The sequence below is a fragment of the Emydura macquarii genome, unplaced genomic scaffold, assembly GCF_026122565.2.
Source record: "Emydura macquarii macquarii isolate MOO-44397 ecotype Brisbane River unplaced genomic scaffold, CSIRO-AGI_Emac_v2 contig_18, whole genome shotgun sequence".
In the NCBI taxonomy this organism is placed as follows: Eukaryota; Metazoa; Chordata; order Testudines; family Chelidae; genus Emydura; species Emydura macquarii.
In genome coordinates this window covers 12,904,412-12,931,183 of record NW_027130155.1, presented here as the reverse complement: position 1 = coordinate 12,931,183, position 26,772 = coordinate 12,904,412, and the positions used below count along the sequence as shown (strand labels likewise).

General features: G+C 39.7%; 1 protein-coding gene across 1 annotated transcript in view; it reads right to left on the bottom strand.

Annotated features, from left to right (window-relative positions):
- DOCK10 (dedicator of cytokinesis 10) overlaps positions 1–26,535 on the bottom strand; it is a 213,013-nt gene extending 186,478 nt beyond the window's left edge. The window contains exon 1 of the mRNA XM_067562553.1: positions 26,318–26,535. Within this exon, the coding sequence (XP_067418654.1) occupies positions 26,318–26,431 (114 nt within the window). The 5' untranslated portion in view covers positions 26,432–26,535. The remainder of the gene's footprint in view (positions 1–26,317) is intronic.
- Between the last annotated feature and the right edge of the window lie 237 nt (positions 26,536–26,772).

The following is a 26,772-nucleotide window of genomic DNA, read 5'->3' as shown; positions in this document are numbered from 1 at the left end:
ACCAGAAGCAAAACTTTGACATCTTTTCACCCATCTAGTCAAGCTTCTACATTAACTTACTTCCTCTATATAAACTGATCTTCACTAGATATTCCTTGATAAATCTGAATAACAACTGTTTACTTCATTAACTAGCCAATATAGTCTCTGTGCAATATATAATTAATTTTATTTAAATTGATATTTTGTTTATGCTGCATTCATCTTTGTATAACATTAAGGTTGTTTCAAATAATATTTATTAACTTTTCATCAAAATAAAATCATCACCTATGGAATTATTAAATAGACAGTGAATAAGATGCTGAACAAAATGCAGTCATTTCATTTCTAACATGCCCTATACTATTAAGAAATATTTAGGATGTTGTATACTTAGGACATTGTATATTCTAGGATGACATTTGCAATATTGCCATTAAATCATTAAAATATCACCCAGTTACTCAGTAAACAGTTAAATGAGGGACTGCAGAAAGTTAATATATGGCACCCTCTAGAGAGTAGTACTTGAAAGACAGATATGTCATCAAACCCTTAGTCATCGTGGCTGGATATCATAGCAAGATAGTTTATTTCTTCCATGATGTTTATGACTTTTTTTAACACAAAGAAATATGACTAAGACTCACAACCTGAAATCCTGATCCAGTCTTTCTCCACCATAACTGCTGTTGAATTTACTGGAAGTACAGACTGAGTAAAGACTACAGGAGTAGGTCTATAAAGTCTGTATCTAACAAGTAAAAGAGCCAAAGGCTGAAACAGTAAGAATCTAAAACTATGCAGTGGCAAACACAGCTAAAGATGAGGAAGTGATAATCTGAAGGCTACATACACATCTCATCACCGAAAGTGGTGCAGAGCTACTACACAGACTTCACAACGTCAGTTAATATGTTCTTCAGAAATACTCTGGCTCAGACTTTCCACTGGCCTGGGTTCGTGACAGTGCAGAGCCAAACTTGCTGCATGGGGAATTCTGGGAAACGCTCTTGTTAGGCAGTCACAAAGAGGTGCTAACATGGGTCATATGAGCAATGTGTGCACTGTTTTTTTTTTAACTCTGCTCCTTTCCTATTTTTTTTATTTCCTCCCTTTGCGATAACTTTCCTTTAGTATTAATTTCCTTAAAACTTCATGATGTTAAATAACACGTGATCTGTGCACACAGTGAGATGTAAATGTACGTGCACACACACGCTTTAAAAGTAATTGTTGCAATCTGATTGTTAATTCATTCTATATGGACATGCAGTGAGCTGCTGATTCTCCAGTCCATTACTCTGAAAAGTAGTTTACTATAAGAGCAATCCCATTTTACATTTTGTAAAATCACCATGCCTTGCCTTGATTCACACTTAGCAGTCTCTGTTCAAGTGAGGGCCAGGAATATAAGCAGGCATGTTGCTGATCAAAACGTAGGTGTATTGGCAGAGTCACATGGAGGAGATTGCTCAGTGCCTGCACACACTTGCTAAGGGAAAAAAACAAGAAACAGAGCCAACCTGTGACATTTAGATACAATCCAGGACAGTAATAGCTGAAGTTCAGCATATTTAAGTGAGAAGTGGAAAGGTCGGTATGATGTGGTGTGCTCCCCACAATGGCCCTGCAAGAGCCAAGTTAGGCTAGGTGGGCCTAATCAGCTAATTAGGCTGCAAACAGGGGAGTTTTGGGCAGTATGCAGCTACTCAGAGAGAAGCTCACCTGTGAGGGACAGGTGGGGCTTCTACAATGGACAGGAAATTGGAAGTATAGGGAGCAACAGTGAGAAGGGAGAATTGTTTGGGGGTTGCAGGGACAAGTTGCCTCAAGTTATTGCTGTGGGAGTGAAGAGACTGGCAGACCCAGAAGAGTGGGGAAGGCCAGGAGGTATGAAGCGGGTCATGGAAAGGCAGTAAGGTGCAAGGAATGGACCTTCGCTGCTGTGTAAGACCTATAGTTCAGAGGTAAAAAAAGCACAAGGACATAGTCAGACACATTCAGCAACATGCTGAGACACACGCACATGCAGGCAGATATGGACACACACACATAAATAGGAGTACAATTCAGAATTTAAGATTTATTCTTTTTTATTGAATTTTACAACAGTTTTTGAAACAACACATGAATGATAAAAATTATACAACAGTAAAAACAATATAACTCAAACATTTATATTAATAAAACGCTAAACATAGGTATCTTTGTGACTGGAACTGATACTCCCTTTCTAGAACTGTTCTACGTATCAGCGACTGGACTGGACTTTTTGCTAGTTTTAACAAAATAACATAAAAATGAGTTATTTTAAGAACTGGGTTTAATGAGAAATTTGGGCCTATTTGGATGACATAAGCATTCCAAATCTCGATTTTAAACTACTTACTGCACTATCAGATCATTTTCCAGGCACAAATGATTTCTTATTTTACTTTTTAGCCCAGTAAAGTGTGAGAAACTGGTCTCACACAAATATGTTGAGGCAAACAGGAAAAGCTCTGTGAGAGTCATGTTCTTCAGCTGTAGGTATTCCTGTTTCATTTTCTGCCAAAATGCAGGGATGTCTCCCAGTCCCATGCTTTGCAACCTCAGCAACGTACTTTCTGTGGAAAGCTCAAAAAGTGTTTCCTTCATGCTTTCTGGAATCCCTGCTTGTTCAATAGCACTGTCATTAAATGGATTCAAAATCCACAGTTTCTGTGGATCTTCATGCTCTTCGACATCAGGGAAATAATGTTCAAAGTTTGACTCCAAATTTACCAAGTGTTCTTTAATATTTTCTTTCACACTTTCATTCAAAGTGATCTCATTTTCTTCAAAGAACTCTGAGAGCTGTGGAAATGAAACAAAATTTCCACATAAAGCTCGATTTATCCAGAACCTCAACATTTTTCTAAAAGCTCTTACTTTGTCATGCAAAGTAAATATATTTGTGTTGTATCCCTGAAGCAGGTGAAATTCTCTTTCCTCTGTTCTGATCTGCCTTCAATCCAGGATGATGTGAACAGAGCAGTTACATCTTTCCACACTCAGCCCAGGGGAGAAACAGCCCAGAAGATGCCTTCCATCTGAACATCATCATCTCCTCCTGTGCACTTCCCTTATCCATGAAATAATGCACTTGAGTAGGACAAATGTACATGCCTTGGAATTTTTTAGGGGAATTCAAAGGGAATTTTTGGTCTAATGCCTTTCCATACAATCTAATGGAGGAAAACATAAACTGTTAGACTGCACTGCATAGAAGGGAGCAGCATATCGCTAATAAACCACTGGAACAGGCTCATTCACAACCAAGTGTGTTTAACCAAAGCAGTTTGCAAATGAGGAGCTCTGCTGGACAGCCAGTAAACTGAACAGTCAGGACAGCATGGACCAATGGGACACATGGGAGAAATTCCAGGGGAGTGGGAGAAGAGCACTCAAACATGGTGGGAAGGAGAGGAGAGAAGTCTAAATTCTGCCACAGAAGGTTTTGCTCCAGCCTGTGCCTTTCTCATTAGAACCTGGGCATTGTGACTATTGTCTGTAATCAAATATGGATTACAATAGTTTTTATATACATTATTTGTTTAGCTACATTGACCTCTGGCTATTCCCTGGTTAATGTCAAAAACTTTTTTTGAACAGAATCCTCTCTGCTGGCTCTGTCTTCTTCCTGCTGCAAGTTTCTGACCACACATTGTGCCTATTAAGATACTAGATTATGTGTGGAATTATACCAGATTAACCTGTTAAAGTCTTCAAGGTTTAAGAGAGATAAATAGACAGGTTGAAGATCTATTAATCCAATGCATTTGATCTTTCCTGTACCATGGGATTACCTGTTTAATGTCTCATCCTGAATATCTTAATTTACAGAGAGAGAAGAAGCTGATGGAGGCTGCACTAGTGAGTGGATGAAAAGAGAGAAATTGACCAACACTCATTTTCCCTTTGCAATAAGTTCTCTATATATGAACATGCAAGGAGAAATGAAATAGGTTTCTAGTCGGTTTCATTGGTACACAGAGGCTGATAAAGGGGAAACTGACTAATCTTACTCACTCTGACTTTGTAGGGGACTCCATACACAGAAAATGTCAACTAGAAGCAAAATGAACAAACTCAGTCAATTGCTCAGTATAAGCTTGTATAATTGGAAATGGAGGATAAAAAGGCCCAAAAATGGGGATTAAGGAAAGTAAAAGTGGCAGAAAAGGAAGGGTGAATAACAAAACAAGGCAGAACAATGAAGCAGGGGGGTGGGGGAGAAGATCACTTATGGTACATATACAGTGATGGCATGAGTTAGGGGGCTATTTTCATGATACAATATGGCACCATTTTCATGCCCCAACAGAGATGAAATTGAGACAGATTTTCATTTGTGATCTGGCTGTTTCACATCTTTCAGAGTAGTTCTCTGCTCTGCTGATCCTCAGCTGGCATGATACCTTGGCTTAACTTGATTTACACCAGGGCTGGCACAAACTGGTCCACAGAATCAGGAAGTTATACTAGGCACTGATGCTCCTGTGTTGAGTGGAGCTCAGATGCAGGAGAGAATCTGTCCCTATTATCTATTAGTAAAGATCCCACAACGGAGCTGCAATTTACTGGTGCCATCAATGTAGTACTATATATTTCCATTTTTTTTTCTTGCCCTTTTAGGCATAGCGGCCTGACTCTGTAACCCTTACTTAAGGACAGTGCCCAAGGGTCCAATGGGAATCAGGATTAGGTCCTTGGAATTCTCAAAAGCCTCAACTATTAATAAATTACCTGAAAATGAATTAAACTGAAAATGTAATCCTATAAAAAAACAGGGCTAAATTGTGTCTAGCCCTGTAAGAGTGCATGGGGGAGAGAGCAGAAACAAGCCTTCCCTCTATCTTTGCACCAGCCACAATCCCAATCCTGATAGTCCTAGTGCACAAGGACCATGGTACTAATCTTGCAAAGGAATCAGACCCTTGCACGCACCTGGAATCCCACTGAAGTAAATGGACCTCCCCAAGGGCAGATCTTTTTCCAAAATTGGGGCCCATGATAATCTAGTTCCAGTCGGTGGAATGACCTGCTTGGAAGGCAGAAGGCTTTCCATTGACTTCAAGAGACTTTGCATCAGACCACAGAATGGGCAGCAAGTCTAGTGTCTCCAAATAAGGCAGAACTAAGCCAGTCCCATGCCCCATGCCTTCTGCATTAGCTAATGGAGCTGGATTGTATGGAGGAACATTCAGGTTGCTCCCTAAAACAGAATGGCAAAAGGGCCTACACTCCCCCATTGCAATATTGTGCCTCTCTTGGGAACAGTGCATCTGAAAGCAGCCACTGGTGCTTACTCCCTCTGCTAAATCTCACACCCCAACTAAGGAAGTGCCTTAAAACCACAGTTTTGCCCTAAGATGATTATCATGCCAAAAAACATCTTGCACTTTTTAGATGTGATCTTGCTCTGCTTTTTTGGCAGCCCAGGAATGTTCTTGCAGTATCGACTGTTAGAATCTAATGAGCCATCTTGTGGTGTTCTGCACTCTGGACAGCTTTTCCCCTTTTTTATTCAGCATGTGTTTTTAATTTACATGTCTCCCTTCCGGATTTCACTTGTGATTTCTTTTACTTGATCTCCAAAGTGGGGGGAGGGGAAACTTTCTAAAAACCAAAAACAATGAGCCCGTCTTATTGATAGCAAGTATCTTTCACACCCATAAGACTCTCTATTCAACTAAATGCAAAGTTAACAAAAAACAACCCAAACTGTGTATAAATTGTTTGGTCTGCATTTGTCAAGCTGTAACAGTGTCTCTGAAAACATGTCTTCTGATTGGTATTTTGAACAAAAGTCTTTAGAAGAATAATATTTTGATTAGTAACATGTGTGTTTTATTACTTGAAAGATTAATACTGTACCCTAAATGAGATTCAAATGAGGGTAGTAACTACATGAGTTAAATACACGTAGTTTTTATTTTCATTCAGTGAAACGTCTGTCGGGTTGGCAAACTTTTTAAAATTTTTAAAGGTCCTTTAATCATCGCTGTTATTTTACTTTTTTTTATATTTGATTTGATTTTTAAGAAAAAAATCCAGAGCCTTATGGAAAAGTTCTATAGAATTTAGTGGAAAGCTACCAACTTTCTTTAGAGTTTTGGAACAATCCATAGGATTTAATAACGAATTATAGCCCTTCAGCATAGAGTCCTACAAATTGACCCAAAATGCTATAGAAATGATATCATTCTCTATTATATTCTGAAGGGTTTCAAAGGAAATTCTATAGAACCCTAATAAACTTGTAGAACCCAGATGTTGATTTCATCTCCATTTAGTTCCACAGGACTTTCCACAAGGGTAGGAAATGGAGAACAAAGCAATCAAAGAGTTCTTTTCAAGAAATCCTAATTACTCACACATGCGAATGCACTGTCTAATTTTAGCCAAGCAATTAGTTCTCTAATTGTGCTGAACTGCAGTTACATTTTTTTTTTTTAAATAGAAGACCAAGCCACTTAGGCCACCCCAGTTGTTTTTCTGCTGTCATTTAGGCATTCAGTAGGCTTATGTCCTCTAGTGCCACTTGCTGAAAGTGGAAAAGTGCAATTGCATGACTGACTAGCTTAATTATTGTAGGTTGTCACTCCTTCAACTCAGACACATCTCAAACACTTTAGTCCATAGTTTTTGTTAGGAAATAAGCACTATGTATGTCTGTGCTCTTGGAAGTTTTCATCAGAACATTTTGACATTTCCTTTCTGTTCAACACTAATTCTTTTTCTCTGACAGAGGGGAATATTTCATTTCTACATCTCTAAAGATCTGGTAAAATGTACAGTACAAAGACAGTGACTCGTGTTGTGTGCGCTGTAATTCACTACAACACAGTCTTAGTGCTCTAATTAATTACAAGAAATCTGTGTTATATGTTCATGATTATTTATCACTTGACAAGGAATGTTATGTTGACTTAATAATATCACAAAGAGATGCAACCAAAAAATGCAGATCACTTACTTTGCTATACTGATATTTAATCTTTTGTCAAGCTGCATAGCAAATTAGGAGCAGTTTCGCTTGCTCTAAATGAACCAACACAAACACTTGGAATATTCTGATACCTTTATTCACATTGAATACCATCTTACTCCTTAAGCATTAGCACTGAAATCAATAGGGCTGCTCGTGGTATAAAATATTACTCAGTATGATTCAGGGTATCACAATCTGGCCCTTGGTGATTTTGAAAATGTGGGGCTATTACCATCAGCTTGAGCCAAACATAGCAAAGGCAAGTATTGTGGTATAGTAGCTTTAGCAAGTGCAGCTCAGTCTTGATACTGCTGCTATTCCATGCCCAGATTTCTGATTCATAGAGACTGCCAATTATAACAATTTTGGCCAGATGTTGGGGTCATTCTAAGATGTGAAAAAATGAAACCAAAAAACAAACAAGAAAGTCCTTATAATGTTAACTGGGTTACACTTGAGGCCAGACTGTGGCAAGCACTTGCTTGGGTGCTTAAGGGAAAGAAGGATATAAGCCATCCTAAAAGGGGCAGGGAGAAGATGGAGACATGCCCAGCTCAAATGCTGCACACCCAGTCAGTTGATTTGGCAGTCCATGAAGGCAAGGATGCAGTGTACCCTACAAAGAGGCAGTGCAGTGGTTACCCATCTTAGAAACTCCAGGAAGCATAGTGTCTCCTTAAGTCACAATGATAATAAGAACTTTGACCTGGGTTAGGGTGAACTTGGGCCTTACTGACAACCTCTGATCCCCAACATTCTAATCTTACTACCACGGATGCCAGTGGAAGTACTGGGAATTGTACTGGTGTAACTGAGACCAGAATCTGGCCGATATCTTAATTAGAATCGTATTTACATTCAGCTGTTACCAGTATTGCCCATTCAGCCCAGCAGATGAGTCACACCAGATGCAAATGTTGAAATGTCACATGGGGAACACATTTATGAGCAAGCTGACAACACATCAAACAGAACAGGAAATAACAAACCTGTTTCTGGCCAAGCTGTCTAAAATCAGCTGTATAGTCTGCAATTATGCTTCACTACTTTCCATTATTGCTATTTTAAAGCAAAATTAACTGTTAATTTATGCTGAATGGAGCCTCCAACAGCAACAGTGTGAAAGTGTCACTGCTTGGTCATGGCTTGGGGATTTTTTTTTCCCTCTTAAGACAAAGGAGGAATATTTCTAAAACTTCCTTGTAAATAAAAACTAGCAGGAGTAATTTTGTGTTACAAGCTATGGGGATAATCCTACAAACTGTATGAAAGCAAAAGTCAGGACTGCATCATTTGGCCTTCTAATTAGCAATTCAACATATGGAATTGTGTGAATGGATGATCATTCCTGAATGTCTTCCTTTAAAAAAGGAGAGGACTCCAATGAAACTGTAGGGGACAGATAGTTTAGGGGATCTAATTACTAGACTGTCACCGCTACTGGACTCACTTAAGGCACTGATTTCAATGAGGCTCTTTACAAGGCACAGATTTATATCTGTACTCAGAGCTCTTTGTAAAATCAGGGCCTAAGCATTTAGCTGGTCAGAAACGGAAATGGTTTTTTTCACAAACTTTTTCGTGCCTCTTGTGGGGAAGGTTTTCTTCAGCAAAACTTTCCAACCAGCTCCAGTTGTAACTTGTATCTTGATAACTGTATCTTGACATGAGATTAGAAATTTCTACCTGCGCATCACAATAGCAGGAGAGCTGACCAGCCCAATCCTATTCTCATTCAAGTCAAGCAACGTAGGGATCAGTCCCACGGTCCTCGCACATAATTCCCATCAACTCCAATGAGAGTTTGGATCAAAAGGATGTTACCAAAACAGAACATTTTTTTATGAAACGGAGGGAGGGGAGATGTACTGTTGGAAAAATTTATTAGCTAATATAAATGCTAAAACCAAATGCTGGAAACAGGCACTAGAGCATATGTGCCATTGGTCTATGTAGGAGTAACACCGGTTGCGTTTAAATCCATGTTTCTTAGTGTGAATGTTATTTGAACACTCATGTGATAAACATGCTATTGAGAACAGAGGGCCAGATTTGCAGAGGTGCTGAGCGCTAGAGACGTCTGTTCACTTCAGTCAGAGCACTAGTTGCTCAATACCTTTGAAAAGCAGTCCTATAATATCTGGAATATGCAGGATTTAACCATACTGGAGAACTTCAGTTTAAAAAATTCTACTACCTACAATCATCACACTAAGCCCCAGCACTTTCCCACAGACTAGCAAAAAACAAACAAACCCCAAAACAGATTTCAGCTTTAGAAACAGGAATCTCCTGCTTGACCCCTAAGCACTGGGACTTGCGATTTCCTCAGGTTAGTGCTACTGGAAAATGCATCAGCAAATAACAAGAGAAGAAACATAGCCACAAGCATCAAGGGTTTAACAGCAAGAGCACTAGCTTCAAGAGCTTGTTTTAGTGGAGGCACGTCCCAATACCTAACAGCATGAGATTTAAATAACAAAGTGTGTCTGTTCCAAAAGAGGACCTCTACATGTTATGTTACTCCAAGGGAATATAAATTGAGAAGGGGCAGCTACTTATTTCACATGAATATTTATGTACTTGTTCAAGCTGTCATTAAAACAAGAAAACTTAGTATATCAAGGCATTCCACTGGCACATAATAAATATGGAGCCTTTGAAACATGCTTTAAAGAAGTGTGAATATAAAAAAATGTATATTTGTCCCCTTTCAGAAAGATGCATTAGCTATTATTGGAACTACATTTCACTATCCTATCAATATATATTGTAATTATGTTATTATTTATATAGAACCATATCAGCATATGGAACTTTGCACTCTGGGAAAGACATTTCTGGGCCGAAAGAGTTTACGATCTACATTAGGGAACACAAAAACACACAATACACAACATTACACAGAACAATGGTTTAGGTAAAGTTCAGTCAAAAGAGGGAGTGGAGAGATTAGTGCCTTGAGGAAGAAGGAAGGAAGAACTCCTGGAAGAAGTGGCTTTTAAGTGGGGCTATGAAGAAGGGCAGGAAAAGATAGGATACATGGCAGACAAGTAGGAGACTGTGCCACACATATAGAGAAGCATGAATGAAGGCTCAAAGCAGAATGGGAGAAAAAGACAAAGGAGAGGAGCAAGAGCAGCAGTCTGCACTATGCAAGGAGGGGAGAACCAATAAGTGGGTGTTAGATGGTCATATGAACAGGTGATGTAAGTATAACATACAGGCAATGCAGGACAAATATGGAGGGCTGTCACCGCAAGAGTAACTAAAATATATGGTAGATTTTCCTTTTTAATAAGGAGCATTATGTACCATGTTGTACTCCATTCCAGCACAGTACTCCTTCACAACACAGGCTGTAATTTGTTGTAACTGGAGGGGTATACGGTGACTGAAGGGATACACTCCCTCAGGGACTGCTGTCCCTCCAATTATCCTCATTGACATATTTTATATAAACAAGGCAAAAGGTGTTTTTCTGATAGTTTAAGTGCTGTATCTGCATGGTCATCCATAATTTCCATTCTCCAAACAAGTTCAGAACCTCACCGCATCTACTACATTGTTTGAGGTCCAACTCTTTTAAAACTTTATGATGTAATCAGAATCTTTGGGACCTTATTTGACTCCCAAGAAGGAAGTGACAGGGGGCGTTTGAGAGAGAGACTATAGTACTTCTTCAGGTTTAAATACACTGTGGCCACTTTGTGCAAAAAGTGAAAGTTTCCTGAAGCTATTGCCAAACTAGAGACAGGAACATGGATAAGCTAAATTTCTGTTCATGCATTTCTTGAGTTTCAGCTTTATCAGTTCCCCCAAATTCCCAGAGAAAGGCAATGTTTTAGCTATACGATTCTCATTAAGGCCAATGGGAACTATGAGACTAAATCCCCATAACATTGCTTTAAATATGTAGGGATTTGTATTAACCAAAAAGGATACACAAGTTAAACGCATATTCCATGATTTAGCCTCAACCAGTGTTTGCAGATGAAATTGTTTAATTAAATGGTGTCAGGAAGTGCAGAAACACCATGCAATCAAAAATTTCCAGGGTCAAATGATTGCCCCAGATATGAAAGTCCAGTCAATACTTTAAAATAAGTTGTGAGCTTTGGAATACACAGGTGCTTCTTACTAACTGAATTTCAGCTTAGAATAATATTTTACTTCCACATTTTCTCTGTTCTACATTTGCTCTCCATGTGCCAATGGGATGATGGATTGTCTGCCTGGCATTCAACAACAGGCAAAAAGGAAACACGTGTATATGTACAGTGGATGGGACCATCTAATAGCTCAGAATATATTTTAGTACACACTGCAAATATAAGAATAGGAAAACACTTATGCTGATCATGTGCTATTCTGAAAGAAGTGTTGAAGTCTATTCATTATTGTACTAAATATGTATTGATGAATAAATTTGTATGCAGAATGATAGAAGTCAGAACTGAAAACAAATCATTAACTCATCCAAGTTACCTCCCTGCTGATGCATGATGGAACTGTGCAGTACATTTTGCCGTATTTTGTCCAGCCTTGTTATAAAAATCCCAAATCATGAGACTTCCTTAAGCAAGACAGCTTCTCCACCTAATGCATCTACTATCAGGAAGATTGCTCTAGTATTATGCCTAAATTTTCCCTTTCTCACTGTCATCCCACGACCCTTGTATATTACACTCAGTATTCTCTCTCCCTCCTTGGGGTTTACATCCTTTAAATATTTCTATACTTATACTGTTATAATGTCTCCCACACTGGACAAAATTGTGATTGCCTTACTCACACAAGTACTTCCACTGACTTTAATGGGACTCCTCACATGAGTAAGGCAATAGCATCATCTTAGCCATCTCATACATATAAGCCACAATATCCATATTAGCTCTTTTAATCCTTCTTTGTGAGTCAGTCCTTCCAATTCTGACTGAACATTTTTACTGCTGTCCTCAGAATTCTCTCCAATTTGTCAATTAGGTGGTGCTCGGAACTGACAGCAACATCTCAGGTGGGAAATACTGCACAAATATTACAAACCAGAAACACTTTGATTTCCCAACATAGGGTAGGAAAACTGCCTTAGCAGAGTGCGCTTATTCTATTGCTTCTGGAGCTGCTAAAGTTTGCTGCCCTAGATGTTCCTGCCTCTGCACTCTCTATTATTGTTGGCCCTGTATATTCTGATATGATGAGTCAGGGGTACGCAAAGGCTCTTCCATTGAAATAGCTACAAATCCTGGTCCCAAAGAAGCCAATGACAAAATGTTCATTGACCTCAATGGAGCCAAGATTTGGCCCACAAAAATGAATGGAAGTTTCAAACCTCAAAAGAGAGAATGACTGGTGCAAAACACCACCAGTTACTTTCTGACCTACAAAATCTGACAGACACATTCCTACTAAAAAGATAAATGAGAAATAAAGATATTTCAAAAGAGATGTAGGAGAACTGACATACAAAGCTCTTCAATGGAAGAGACTCGTGGAAACTTATGGCCTGGATCCTGCAAGGTTGTAGGTGAGGGCATTCAGCACATCAAAAGACGGGGCCCTTAATGGGGAACAGGGTATTCCTCTGAGGACAAATATTTCCTAAAGAGGAGAAAAGCATACCTTAACTCATAGGAGATGTAAAAATGTTCTTATCTAGCATCCTAAAAGCATTTTGCAAGAACTTCTCATACCTGAGAAGAGTACTGTTCACCAAGTTTGCATCAAAGACCAATTCATCCACATGTGTTAACCCAAAGCTCCAAAACACCAGAGCATATGAAAATAATGTAAAATGCATCAATTTAATCTAAATGAGAAATAAAATATTTGTCGATGAGAGCAAACAGACAACATACTCCACTCTCATTGGTTGGCTGTCTGCTAACTCTAAAGCCATCTCTCATTTTTTCCATTTAGTCTGATGAAAGGACACATTCACTCATCATGGTAAAGAGTTGATGCACTTTTATATAATCTATTTCACAACATTTTTAAACATACTATCAGCATAACAAGCCAGCCAAAATACTTGAGAACCCATGGTAACTCCACCAACATTGGCCATGCAAGGGGTTGAACCTTCTCAATTACTACTGACTTCACCAGGAGCTGAGGATAACTCAGAACCTCTCAGTGAGAGCAAAGCATCTGGCCCATAATAAGGTCTGAAAGGGAATATGTCTGGGTTATTTGCATTTAAAATAGGTGAGAAACTGGTTTAGATCATTATCAATGCTCTTAAATACAGTGGGTTTGATTTGTCTTGAACTCAATCTTGAACTGGATGCAATTCAACTAAGGAGAGGGATTGTGTAAAACAGAGCACGGAGAAAAAACAATGGAGAAATAGGGTGAGGAAATGGAGCAGACAGTGAGCACAATAACATTCACCCCAGAGGAGAGAGCCAGAACACGACTTGTGGACCACTGAAATTCACCTTAAGCTCTGCTTTGAGGACTTACGTGATTCAGAGGATTTGTGCGGACACCTCTGCCCATGGAGAGAATGTTAAAAATGAAGCAGAGAAAAACAAAACCATTCAAATGCAAAAGATAAATACAGCACAGTCAATAGACATCTATTCAGGGAACCTGCTTATACCATCCACTGGCTTTGGGGAATTCTTCTAACTCTATTACAAAATGCAGATTTCCCTTCAGCCAGAAAACATATTTGTTTGATTTTTAATTGAATCATCTGAAAAGGGGAGGGTAATTCCTTATTTCAAATAATAGTGGGGGGCGGGCGGGGGAAGTATGAAGTCAAATTATTTTTGTGAACCTTCAAAATTGTGCCAGAGGGTGACAAAACCTCAGACCCCAAAAGGGGATCCCCAATTCAAACACAGTTTTTACCTGAGGCTGAAAAAGTAAACTCAAGTTCAGAGCCAAAGGTCACTGGGGAACTTACACTAAATACAGATATATTTAACATACAGTTAACTTTAAATGTTCGCGCTAGCTTTCAGATAAGACCAACAATCTTATCTCTGAATATCCATTGGTCTAACCACATCATTTTGACTGTATTTTCACATATGTTTAGGAAATACAAATGCATGCTTTATAAAACACCAGTGGGCCCAACTGAATTCTTGCTTATTCCACTCTGAATTAGGAGAATATGTATTAAAGTCAGAGGAGATACATCAGTCTATAACAAGTGTAAGTGGGAGCTAGTTCAGGTACCCTTAGCAGAAAACAATTTCCACAAAGCGGGCAAGGACATGTTCAAACAATGAGAGATTCAAAGAATCAACATCTACTATATTAACCGAAACCAAGTCCAATAGAGCAAGAAAAAAAATGTTTCTGTGCTAAACATATTTAGTCATTCCTGTTTCAGAAATAGACATTTCTATTTTATTCTTGTTGATAAATGACTACATTTAGAAAGGAAGCTTTCCTCCCATTTATCTAACTCAGTTGCATTCATTAAATTTCATTATATCTACATCATTTAATTTAGGTCAACATGTCAAAGCAACCTAGAATCATGTTTGCTTTAAGTCAGCCGACATTACCCTCAAAGATGAGAAAGGCAAACAAGCCAATTTCAGACTCAGTGACAGAAAAACCTTTTACTTCTTATATATAATATGGAATTCAGAATTTGGAGGGAATTACATATATTCCACACACAGAGCAAAGAAATTACTCTTGCAGATATATCTTGCTACACACATGCGCACTAAAATGTAGATACAACAGCAATGTAATGTAGCGAATATAATAATAAATTAGTTGTTTTTGCTGTTATAAAAGATAATATCGTAAGGCATTTCCTTAAATGAGATTCTTTACCCTTTTGTGGATAGCCTGCACGAATTAATAGTGCTATTTGACTGAGATATTCAAAGAATCCTAAAGGAGTTCGGCACCCAACTCCGACTGAATTAGGTTCCTCTGAAAATCCCTGTGATGATGGCTAAGACCCTGTAATGTTTCCAGTACAAGACCAGTGTGTGTGTATGTGAGAAAAGTATATGTTTAATTATTTTATATATTTGCTTATGCTTTTAAAACAACTCATATCATGGTATCTAAGAGCTTTAGTATTTTGTTCCAGATTATGGCTGGTGTTGCATGAATGCGAAGGGGAAAAGGAGCACCGGAAATCCATTCCCTCAGGGCACCCATGCAAGAGGCAGTAAGTGGATGTCAAGTCCTGGGGAACGCAAGCGGGGAAGGGAAGGCTAGTTAGCATTGCCTAGAGCACTACAAGAGAACTGTCTTACTCAATACTAGTAAAGCACCATGTACGATTTACAGTGATATGTAAATGTTTAATAATAATCAGCATGAAGCCATGTCAAGCATCCATCACTTGGAAAAGATTAAATACCAAAGATACCAATTAACAGACCAAAAAAAAAATAGTTAAGCTACTGTTAAGTTTGTAAATATGTATCTAACATAAGGAGGGGAAAAAAAGGAATGGAACATATTAGTGCTCCAGAATGGATTGGAACATATAGTGCTCCAGAATGGAACATATTAATGTGAGCTCCAGACTTAGAAAGTTTAAAGGGAAAGGAAACTCTCTGTTCCTCCTATAGAGAAATGAGGGAAAGCTAGCTCTGACAGGCTTCACTGATATAAATGGTCATTTTGCCCCAGTGCAGTTCTGTACAGTGTTGTATGTGTCCTTGCTTGGAGTTGTGTTCTGTTTTGAAAGCAATATTAAATGTTTCATGTAGGTGAACTTATGAAAGGTGGGAAGATTCTGAAAAAGGTACAGTCTGGGAAAAGTGGGTCACATTGAGCAGACAGATCATGGGACTTAGATTGTGTAGTGAGCCCAAAATCAACCAGAGACAGTTAGGGAAAACAGGGACTCTGGGGGATCTTGCTTTGCTCTGGCTTTTCCATTCAGAAATTCTGGAGCCTTTGTGGAGCTGAACCTAGCAACAGACCAAATGGAATATCTGTTTTGTGGAGCAGGTCCCAGCAGTAGCTGATCTAATGGAGAAGATTTCATTGAACATAACTGGACAACAGCAGACGTGGCAAAGCTGGCTTTGAGGAACCTGACCTCACAGCCACAGGGCCTGGTGTCTCAGACTTCAGTGGCCTACCCTGGGCAGGCTGAGGAGAGCTGCCTCCTGGTGCTCATTTGACAACCACTGAGTCTAACTGGATTTGTTAGTGAGGTTCTGGAGGGTGGAAACTGATTTGTAAGTAAAAGTTGTGGGCTCCAACAAGCTGGACAATTAATAAGTGAGACAATTAATAAGGGGTCAACTAGGTGCCTGATGCACTGCTTCAGTTTTGCTAATTTCACTTTTTTGTAAATAACTGTTTATTTTGTTATAAAATAAAATATAAGATAAAAGATATTTGTGGCTCCATGTTCTCAAGGACTCCGGAGCGCTAAAAGTGGGGGAAGGCCACCAGCACAGGTGACCAGAAGATTTATATTTTTAGTGTGTAAGAATGGAGGAGGGAACAAGGTGTGAGATGAGGGCTCAAGCAAAACATTTAACTTTAAGTGGAACTCCTCAACAGCATTGAACCTGGCCTCTGTTACTGCTGTGACACCGGGCACAGGAGTTACATTCGCTTAAATAAATCAATCAATCTGAAAACTAGGAAATTCCAATGTTTGGGCATCTAAAGATGTCATCTTAAAGTAAAGTATGGAAACACAGAGTTAATGTCCTCCCCTCCCCCTTCAAACACCCTCATGTCTGTCCACCTATTCACATCCAAAGTCATGATACAAAACTACACCTACACACCATGTATTTTTGATTACTTGAGCCACATTCCCCCACTGCTCCACTGTACCATACTCAATATACATACGTATGAATTTCCCATGCCCACTGCATATGTGCCACCAATTCAGGAAGCAGAGACTAGTCATCAAATCATCTTCCCTGATTATGACGGTAACATTAATGCGTCCATTCCGGGGAGAGGAAGAACGTTCTTACACTTATGGGAGTGGACTGGGAGATAGAAGTTCTCTTTGGGATTCTACTGCAGATTTTCTCTGTACCTTATTGTGAATGTTTTTATTTATTATTTGTATTATCATAGAACTTAGGAGTCCTAGTCATGGATCAGGATCCCAGTGTTCTAGAGGCTGTACAAACACAAAACAAAAAGACAGTCCCTGCCCGAAAAGAGCTTACAATAAGTATAAGACTTATATCAGGTAAGACACTTAATCTCTCTGTGTCTCATTATCCTTATCTACAAAATTGGGATAACACCACCATATACTAATAATGCCACTCAGAAACCATGTAATGATGAGTATGAAAAAACAGACTGGCAGAATTACCTAACTTCAAATGGATACTGTGAATCTAAATTAATTGATCTTTGTAAAATACATGACAATTCTCAAATGGAAAGCTCTATATGAGTGCATAAGTATTATCATACATATACTATGGATCTATCCAATTCCCGTCAGTCATCCCTAACTTACAAATCTGAATATCTGGTGCTGGAATTTTTACTTGAGATATGAGATTTTCGGAAACATCACATACACAGTGTCACATCCTGTTAAATGCTGTTGCAGTACTGATCCTTCTTCTCCCTGCCTAAGCTTCCTCCTCCAAAGCAAACTTAAGGGTCAACTTCCGAAATAAACTTCCCGTCCTTCCTCCTTGATGCAATCTGCCAGTTACTTTTTTCCTCTTCTAGACCTGATTCTAGTAGGCAAAGGGGTAGTTAGTTTGGATTCTCCTATAAAGTTAAATAGATTCTGAGTTATTGTAAATGAACTTATTCCACAATGGTCTAAGATGTTGTTTCATTTTTTAATCCTCATACCTGCTGGAAATTCTACATTTAAACATCATCACTGACTAGTAAAGAGCAGTCTAGGGATGCCAAAAATTTAGGCGGTTTGAGGTTCGGATTAGTTGTTCACCAACCTGATCAACTGTAATAGCAGTTCTCTGCATTTCATTCCTTCTTTCCCTTTTCTTCTTTAGTCTCTCTTTTCCCCAACCCCATTCCCCAATGTTTGTAAAGCTTTTCCCTTCTTTCTGAGCTTTTCTCCATGTGGCTTTCTTTCCTTATCTCCTTCTCTTTCTCTCTGTACCAATTTAATCTCTGGTATAAATCATTAATGGAGTTCAGTAGAGTTACACAGGGAAGAATGTCTGTCTTTTTGTCTGTCTCTAGAGGGCGAGTTGAGCATTTGGAGAATTTGCAGTTAGTGTATTCTTGTCTGTGCCCTTTGCTTGGCTGCACTTACATCATCGCTCTAGAATCTATTTGAAAATAATGAGGATCACACGATTCTGGTCAGTTTCATATCATTGCCAGCATCTTCGTGAAAACACAACTGAGCAGGAGCACAACTGTGAACTTGCTCACTGAAAACTTTCTGACTGGGGAGATACCATTGAGTGAAAGGTGCTGCTTGTAAATTGCACTATTCTTTTGTTTAAACGAGTCGGAGGTGGGATACCGAATTCCCATGAATCCACAGCCAAAGGTCTGTTACATACATGATGAGACAAAGCCTAGTAAAGACATGAAGTTCACACTTAGGGTATAAATATATACATATGCTCTTTAATATTGAGAAATTATGGAGCACTGGAGGTCAGTTGCTAAAGTCCTGAATCTGCAAAGGATCCATCAACACAGATGCCGATCCTGAGTGGATCACCACTGACCTCAGTGGTAAAGGTAAAAAGGTTCAGATAGCAGATCGCGTCACAGGATTTAGGCTTCATGTAGTGCTCTATTGTGCCTAAGTACTACAGACCACAATGGGTGAAATTTTGACCCATTGAAATTAGTGACAAAATGCCTATTGATTACAACAGCATTTATATTTTACTCCATGTGTGTTTAGTTTTCACCTTTGCTTGTTTTTGAGAATGTGCATCACAAAGATAACATCTTTGCATATGAATTGCCTTTAAAATAAATTGTTAAATTTTAAAAATAGTCTACAGGCTGAAATGTAGTATCTGCTCTAAGTTACATAGTGCTTTCCTTATGCACATATAGCAATATATACCATATATTTTACATACTGGAAGCATAGCACTAATACTATCTCAAATTATGTCTTACCGATTTCAGTACATAATGGATATTAGACATTAGAACATTCTCAGAAAGCAAAGAGCCCATTCACAGCTCATCTCTAGAATAACCTGTGTACCCCAAGGTGTTCATGTCAACATTGTACCTTCCAAACATCAAAAATTCACAATATCAAGTCCATTCATGTAAGCATGATATTTGTAATGATTCAGGAGTCAATGGGACTTTATCTGAGTATGGGCTGGGTAAACACTGAGTAAGGATCTTGGGATTTGGCCTAAGGGTATTTGTACTACCCAAGCTCAATGTCTTGATTAGTATTTTGAATACTAGTGGGATATGTGTTCTTGTTGACATTGTAATCTTAAAATTGATTGCTTTTTCTACAAATGATAATGTGCACAGCTTTGTTTCCACATATTGCAAGATAATGAAAGAAGGAGGTAGCATTGGTGTAATGAGGAAACCACCATATTTAGAAGAGATAACTACCTTCAGAATTAAAAGTTAGACCTAAAACTAAAAATCCCCGGCAGCTTGTGAACTCACCATATTAATGGAATTTGCATTGCTCGTCTCAAATCCACTACTCAGAAAATACATTTGAAGCGTGAGTATTCCACAGAATCATTAAAGTGGAATTCAGGCACAGTGAACTAGAGAAATCTAACATTCTGCTATAAGAAACAGAACCAAAAGGCCGGAGAAATCATTAAATACCACAATTATCTGCATTGGGCTGCACATAATACAATGAAAAGGAATTTCTGCCAGTACAAATGGCACGTAGAACAAGATCCTGATTCCACACTGCTATTAACCCAGTTAACTAATGTAAGAAAGATGAGAGGTGAATCACTTAAGGCTTATTAAAATGAAGGGTAAATGTCAGCACACTTATGGAAATCATGTAGAAGATAAGTACTGCAGACATTCCAAACTTCATGGATAAACTGTCAGCCACTGATTTTGTTCTGAAAACAGAGATAGTATAAAAATACAAGATATTTGGCTAATCCATTAGCAATCTAATTTCCAGCAATACCACCAGCGGATGTGTGTCATGTCTAATATTGGCTCACATGTTAGGAGCTCCCACCTAAGTATTACTGCATCTGCATATACAAACTGAGTGACAGACAAATGAACTTATTTACTATTTGTGTGCACAATTACACAACTTGCATTGACAATTATTTCTAGCGATTTCAAAACAAGCACCTCATATTTAAAATAAAGTAACAAAAAGTTTGCAACATTTTTGGAACTTTGTTTTAAGAAGAAATGTGTGGAATATTTTAAGCAAATTGTTTAAACTTGACTTTCATTGAGCAGATTTGTAAATTGCATTTTTTTTAATTATAAAGAATTTTACAGAAAATAACTAATCATTTTGCAATTATTGGAACAGCATGAGTAATATTACACAGTTTTCAGACAACATGGTAAATTTCTGGAAAAAAATGCTTGTGCAACTAATGCAGGATACGTTAATGTTGAAATATTATGCTCTCTAAAACATGCCAGGAAGTGTTGCACATACACTTGTCCTTGAAGCTTTGCTTCCTCATTCAGCCTTTTGGAGCACTGGAGAAGTCTCTGATTTACATAATATAATTCCAGATAATAACTATAAATTCATATTTGCTTCCAGTTTATTCTGAGGCACTTCTCTGTGCCTCCAGTATATGAATAGAATATTGCGCTGCGTTTTAACTGGCCCTTGACATTTTATTTTCAATGACAGACAAAATAGAGCGCATGAAAAGGAAATGTCCTTTTTTCTTTTTTTTTTTTAAACAGTGGCTGGAGGAACAGCAACATATAAGTAAAGGTAAAGCAGATCATCTAGGAAGAAAGCAATAAATGTGAGAGTAAAGAATTGAGAACTGTGGTAAGGTCCTCAATTGGTGTAAACTCCACTGACTTCAATGGTACCGTGACAATCTACACCAGCTGAGGATCTGTCCCAAGGGCTTATAGCTAATTCATAAGGCCCAGGCCTTAGGCACCTGATGTCATAAGCCATGCTACCAGAGCATCGGAAGGAGTGGGAAGACAGGAAGGAACCAGTGAAAAAGCAAGAAAGGCTACATGCTACTTTAACCCACCTTCACTTTACCACACCTCCACATATGTCAGGCCAGCCAGAGACCTATCTAACCCCTCGCGCCAGTTACAGTAGCTTTAGAGCCGCTCTAATTTACATTCTACTGACCACAGCCCCCACAGGGCAGTCCACAAGTCAAAAAGAGCCAGCAGATTCTGGCCATGCCCTCTTTTCCCTGGAACACTCCCTATGCCATGTTAAAAAGCCATGGTATTTCACAGTGGCCAAGGCTCCTCACTTTACAGCTCCTTGTCGCTACCAGAGTGACATAAAGGGATCACAACACATGGGCATTTGGTCCCAGAGTGTCGCATCTTAATCAGTCACAGTAAAGAAAGAAGATCAAGTGGAACCTGATTGCAATAGCTAAAGATGCTGCTACATTGTGAACAAGCTGCGCATGCACCACAGTAAGTCCTGATAAGAAAGTTTTACAATAATGGAACCTCATCATCATGGGATAATTAAGGGCACAGCCTGCACAAATTACAGCAGTAAACAAGAATATAAGCCAAGATTAACACTGCACACTAAATAAACTAAGGTAACTTTGTTGACAGATAAGCATGATTACTCTAGCTGAAGAGGATGAAATAAAAAACAAAATAGCTCCCGTAATTTCTTGCTTTAATACACTTCATGTTTTCCTTTTTCTTTTCTTTTTCTAGACTAATATTCACTCATAGTGCAGAAGACCACTGCAAGGTCTTCCACAATGCTTGGGTCCTGCACTGTGGTGAAGGGGAAATGCAGCAATGCCTACACACACCTTGAGCACTGTAGAGTCTCCAGCCCTGCAAAGAAGAGCATGGTGGAAGCCAGCCAGGGAAGGCTGCATAGAATCTGTGTCTATACAAATCCAGTGGCTGCTAACACTGCCCAACAGCTGCAGAAAGGCTGTAATCACTCTTCCAGAGAATAGTTTTGTAGCCCTGCACCTTAGCCCTGAGTTCAAGTGATCAGGGTGGCTTACATCTGTTCTTCCTCCCTGTTCTCATGCTAGACCCATACAAAGCCCAGCTGCTCAGGTTTTATATGGGTAGAATGGATTTCACCCTCAAGTTTTGTACCCTGGCTTGAGTTTCCAAGCACAAAGAATGAAAATATGTAATTTGGTTTTCACAGGCAAAGATAGCGAAGGCACAACCCACCCACCCACAAAACCACTGTAAAAAGATGGTAACTTCATTAATATTCCCAAAGACAAGTACACATTCAAACACACCCATCATGCCTTTAGAACCATTATTCCTGCTGATGGTGAATGAAGCTCAACAGCTGGAAGTCCCTATGTGCCCCCCTAACAAGTCTAACAAACTGGAAAACTGAAACCTGGCATCTTCAACCTTCATATCTGTTAAGAGAAAAAAATCTTGGAGGATCCCTTTGCATTTTATCTGAGAAACAAAATCATAAATCCGGATGAAACCCAGCAAGATTATATTCCACCAGCTGAGAGAACAAGGTTCTCAGAAATGATGTACAAAAGTTTCTGATTGCTGTTGAAGGATAACCTTTTAAAGGGATATTTTTAACTTTAACATTGGATTTTTATTTTATTGCTTATTTATGTCAGTAATGCACTCATGTTACTAAAGCTGAAATAATTTTTTAAATCTAAATTTGCTTGCTTGCATCTGGTTTATTGTTTTGCATTTTATTCACCTTCTCCAATTAAACTAGACTGCTCAGTTTCATTTTTGCTTCTTCTTCAGTTTCACATTCTGATTCTCATGTACTAACACAATGGTGGTAGAAAGTATTTCTAAAATATTGCCAGTGTTAATAATCTCAGTTGTAACTAGAAAACGTTATAAGTCTGCTTAAAATATCTGATTTTAAATTAACCCCATTCAAAATTATATATAAAAATGAAACAGTTAAGAGCAGACTGTTGAGCAATGTTCTACTTGAAGAAGTGACCACATTTCTTTAGCGCGTGTGCAAGAATCTTTATGCTACCTACAGAGTTCTTCAGGTCTAAAAGCTTGCCAGGTCCAACATATGTGAAAACTGCATGAATGGAGATTTGGCACTTTCAAATTGTCCAAATTATTCTAGTTCCCAGCTCTCAGCAATGCAGAGCTGGCTGCAGCCCCACAATCTGCCTAGGCTGTGGAGATTCCTTTAGTTCTTGAAAGGATGGTTTGAGGAGCGGAACTATCTTCAGAAGGCAGCTTGGCTCTTACGCAACCCACCTCACCCATTACCCAGTGTCACAGGGTCTGAATCATTTCCCCTAGACCCTGGAGGATGACTAGGGAAAGCATTGCAAATTCAGAAAGCAATGGGATAGGGAAAAAGGTGAATTGTATTTGGCTTTCAGATAGCTAGGAAGACTGAACTGGTTGTTCTCTTAGTAGACAGCTCCATTTCCAAGGTTGTCCATTGGGAATGGAGTGCAAGGCCCATTAAACCAAAGAATCAGACCACCAGCCCGTAGAGACATAGCTATTTCAGTTATTTCCTGTTCTAAGTGTAGGGGAAACTGCAGTGACTTAGACACCAGTGTGTGATAATCGTGGACAAATGCTAGCTTTTTAATAGCAATTGCTGTTGATTTTCCCAGTTATGTCAAATGCTCTACCCTACTTCAGTGAGATATCTTCTCCTGGAACCTGAAAAGGGAAATATTTACCTTTACCAACAGGAACTCAGATCAATCACATAGATCATCCTCTGGTAGCTCATCCAAGAGGGAATCATTTATTCCCTTTAATGGATTATTTAAAAATATATTAATGAATAAATAAATCAAAGTGGGTTCTTAATATCAAAAATGCTGCTAACATATTCTGAATCTGATTCTAATAGGTAGATTGACAGTTCTCTGCGAACTTCAGCAATTCCAACCTATGTACTTTCCTACTTACACAGCATGGACCTCATTCATTCTCTATTCTCCTGCACTCTACACCAGTGCAAACGGGATGCAAAATACTACCAAATCATTACAAAGCATTTTACACCTCTTTGCACCACTTTAATGACTATCTAAGGTGCAGGGAAATGGTGAATGAGGCCTTATAATTATGATTTTCAGGAATGTATTAACTTGAGGGCAAGAGTCTCTGTGTCAGTGTCTTGTCTTTGGCTTTTCACCCAGGGGATTTCCTGTGGAAATAACCAGGAACTTACCAGCATTTCAAAAAAATAATATTAAATAAAATAATAGCCAGGAAGAAAAAAATTAAAAACATCCTGTGAAGTACCTAAAATCACATGAGAATGAGAACTGCTTACTCAGACTTTAAAAAAAAAACCTATACTAGGACTATCTTACCGTCATACTAAGCAGTTTCTATACTTAACCTTTGTGCACTTGCGTAGCACACTCAGATCAGTCTAGGTTCATGTTACAATGTATAGCCTGACCCTCAAAAAGACAAATTAAACGTTTAAGTAAAAACTTCCTGATGTACTTACTGTGTATTGGTGCTAAAAGCATGCAGGCTAGCACCTTTAAAGTGGCATTCATTAGAGATTCATTTATGTTCTTTGCAGTGAGTATACATGGATGTGTTATGCACTCCAAAAGGCATTTTTACACTGCAATTTGTCCATTCCTTCACCCTGTTCATGAAAAGACTTAAGCATACTTGTTTAATTTTGCACACACTGAATAGCCCATATCAATGGGACTACTCACAGTGAGTTAAATTAAGCATGTGCTTAAATCTTTACAAGATCATGATCCTTGAAAAACTTTCCATCTCAATCTAAATCACAGATACTGGTCCACAAACCCGCCAGGTGTGACTCATTTGGAAGGGGAATCCCTCTGGGCAGTTTTTAAGGGATCTCATTCTTTGTGAAAAGGTCCGTATGCAATGTGATTTTGTAATGTACATTGAAACTGCTAAAATCTCCTTCATTAAAATTGTTCAATCTTGAAACAGCCCTAGATATATGGCAGACATACACCCTACCACAAAGTCACCTCAACCACTTGAAGATCTATATAGAGTTTATACAAGTACCTAAATCACACAGATTTTAGATTAGATACATATCTATGCAATTAAAATCTCTGTATATTATATAATAGAACACATCTTATAAAAGACCGCTAGATAAAATCTCAATTCAGAGGCGGTCAATATGTAGTATATGCTGGTACATATTGCTACACAATGGAGATTTCTAAACTGATCTACACAGTGGGAATTTCAATACAGTATATGCTAGTACATGCTAACTGATACATTGAACTCTACCCTAGAGACCTCTTGCCCCTCATTGCCCTCCCCACACAGAGAACCGTACACTATAGATCTCGCTGTACCTTTGAGCATCTCCATACCAAACTGTACACATAGACCTCTCACTACCCTAGGGCCTCCATACCTAATTGTATACCATACACCTCTATATACTCTAGAACAGGGGTTCTCAACCAGAGGTATGCATACCTCTGAGGGTGTGCAGAGGTCTTCCGGGGTACATCAACTCATCTAGATATTTGCCTAGTTTTACAGCAGACTACATAAAAAGCACTAGCAAAGTCAGTACAAATTGAAATTTCATACAGACAAAGACTTGTGTATACTGCTCTGGACACTATACACTGAAATGTACGTACAATATTTCTATTCCAACCGATTTTATAATTACATGGTAAAAACAAGAAAGTAAGCAATGTTTCAGTAACAGTGTGCTGGGACACTTCCGCATTTTGATGTCTGATTTTTGTAAGCAAGTAGTTTTTAAGTGAGGTGGAACTGGTGGGTAGGCAAGACGAATCAGACTCCTGAAAGGTGTACAGTCATCTGGAAAGGTTGAGAGCCACTGTTCTAGATACCCTACGATAAGTTATAGACCTCTCCGGACACTATAGAGCGCTCCAGGACAGGGAATCTCTAGACCCTCCCACACACCGCGGAGCGCGCCAGGACAGGGAATCTCCAGACCCTCCCGCACACCGCGGAGCGCGCCAGGACACGGAGAGCGGTAGACCCTCCCGCACACCCCGAGCGCTCTCTAGACCCTCCCGCGTGGCGGGCACACTGCACACTTCCTCCCTCCCAGCTGTGCGCTGCTGAGCTCTGCGGGGCGCTCCCTGCCCGGGGCGCTGTGGCGCGCAGCCGGGAGGGGTTGCGCCCGTGGGATGGGACCTCAGCCCGTGCGAGCCCGGCGGCGGGGGAGGACGGGTGGCCCGACTCGTTACGCCAACTCACGCGCAGCTGGTGGCGGGCGGCGGCCGCGGCGGAGGCTGCGCTCTGGCGGAGCTCCGCAGCCAAGCCGGGTCTCAGCCGGCCCCGGGTGAAGCGGCGGCTCCGCTCCCCTGCCATGTGGCCGCAGCTCTGGCTCCCCTGCAGCAGCCCCTCGCCGAGTCTCAGCTGCGGCCAAGGCGCCTTCAGGAAGCGGAACTCGGGGCTTTTTTCCTCCCTCTCGCGAAGGCGTATTCCCCTCCGCACGCGCTGCTGGGCTGAGGCTCCCTCTTGGAGCAGCGGGGGCCGCCGAGCGCGGGCCGGGGGGAGCTGGCGGGCCGGGGCTGGGCTCGGCTGTCCGGACACCTGCGGCCGCAGCTTGCCACAAAAGTTTTGGGCTCGCTCTGTCCGCGTTCCACAGGCGCGTGGCAGACGTGCCCGCCTGCTCCCCCACCTAGTCCAAGCAGCGGGGGGGCTGCAGG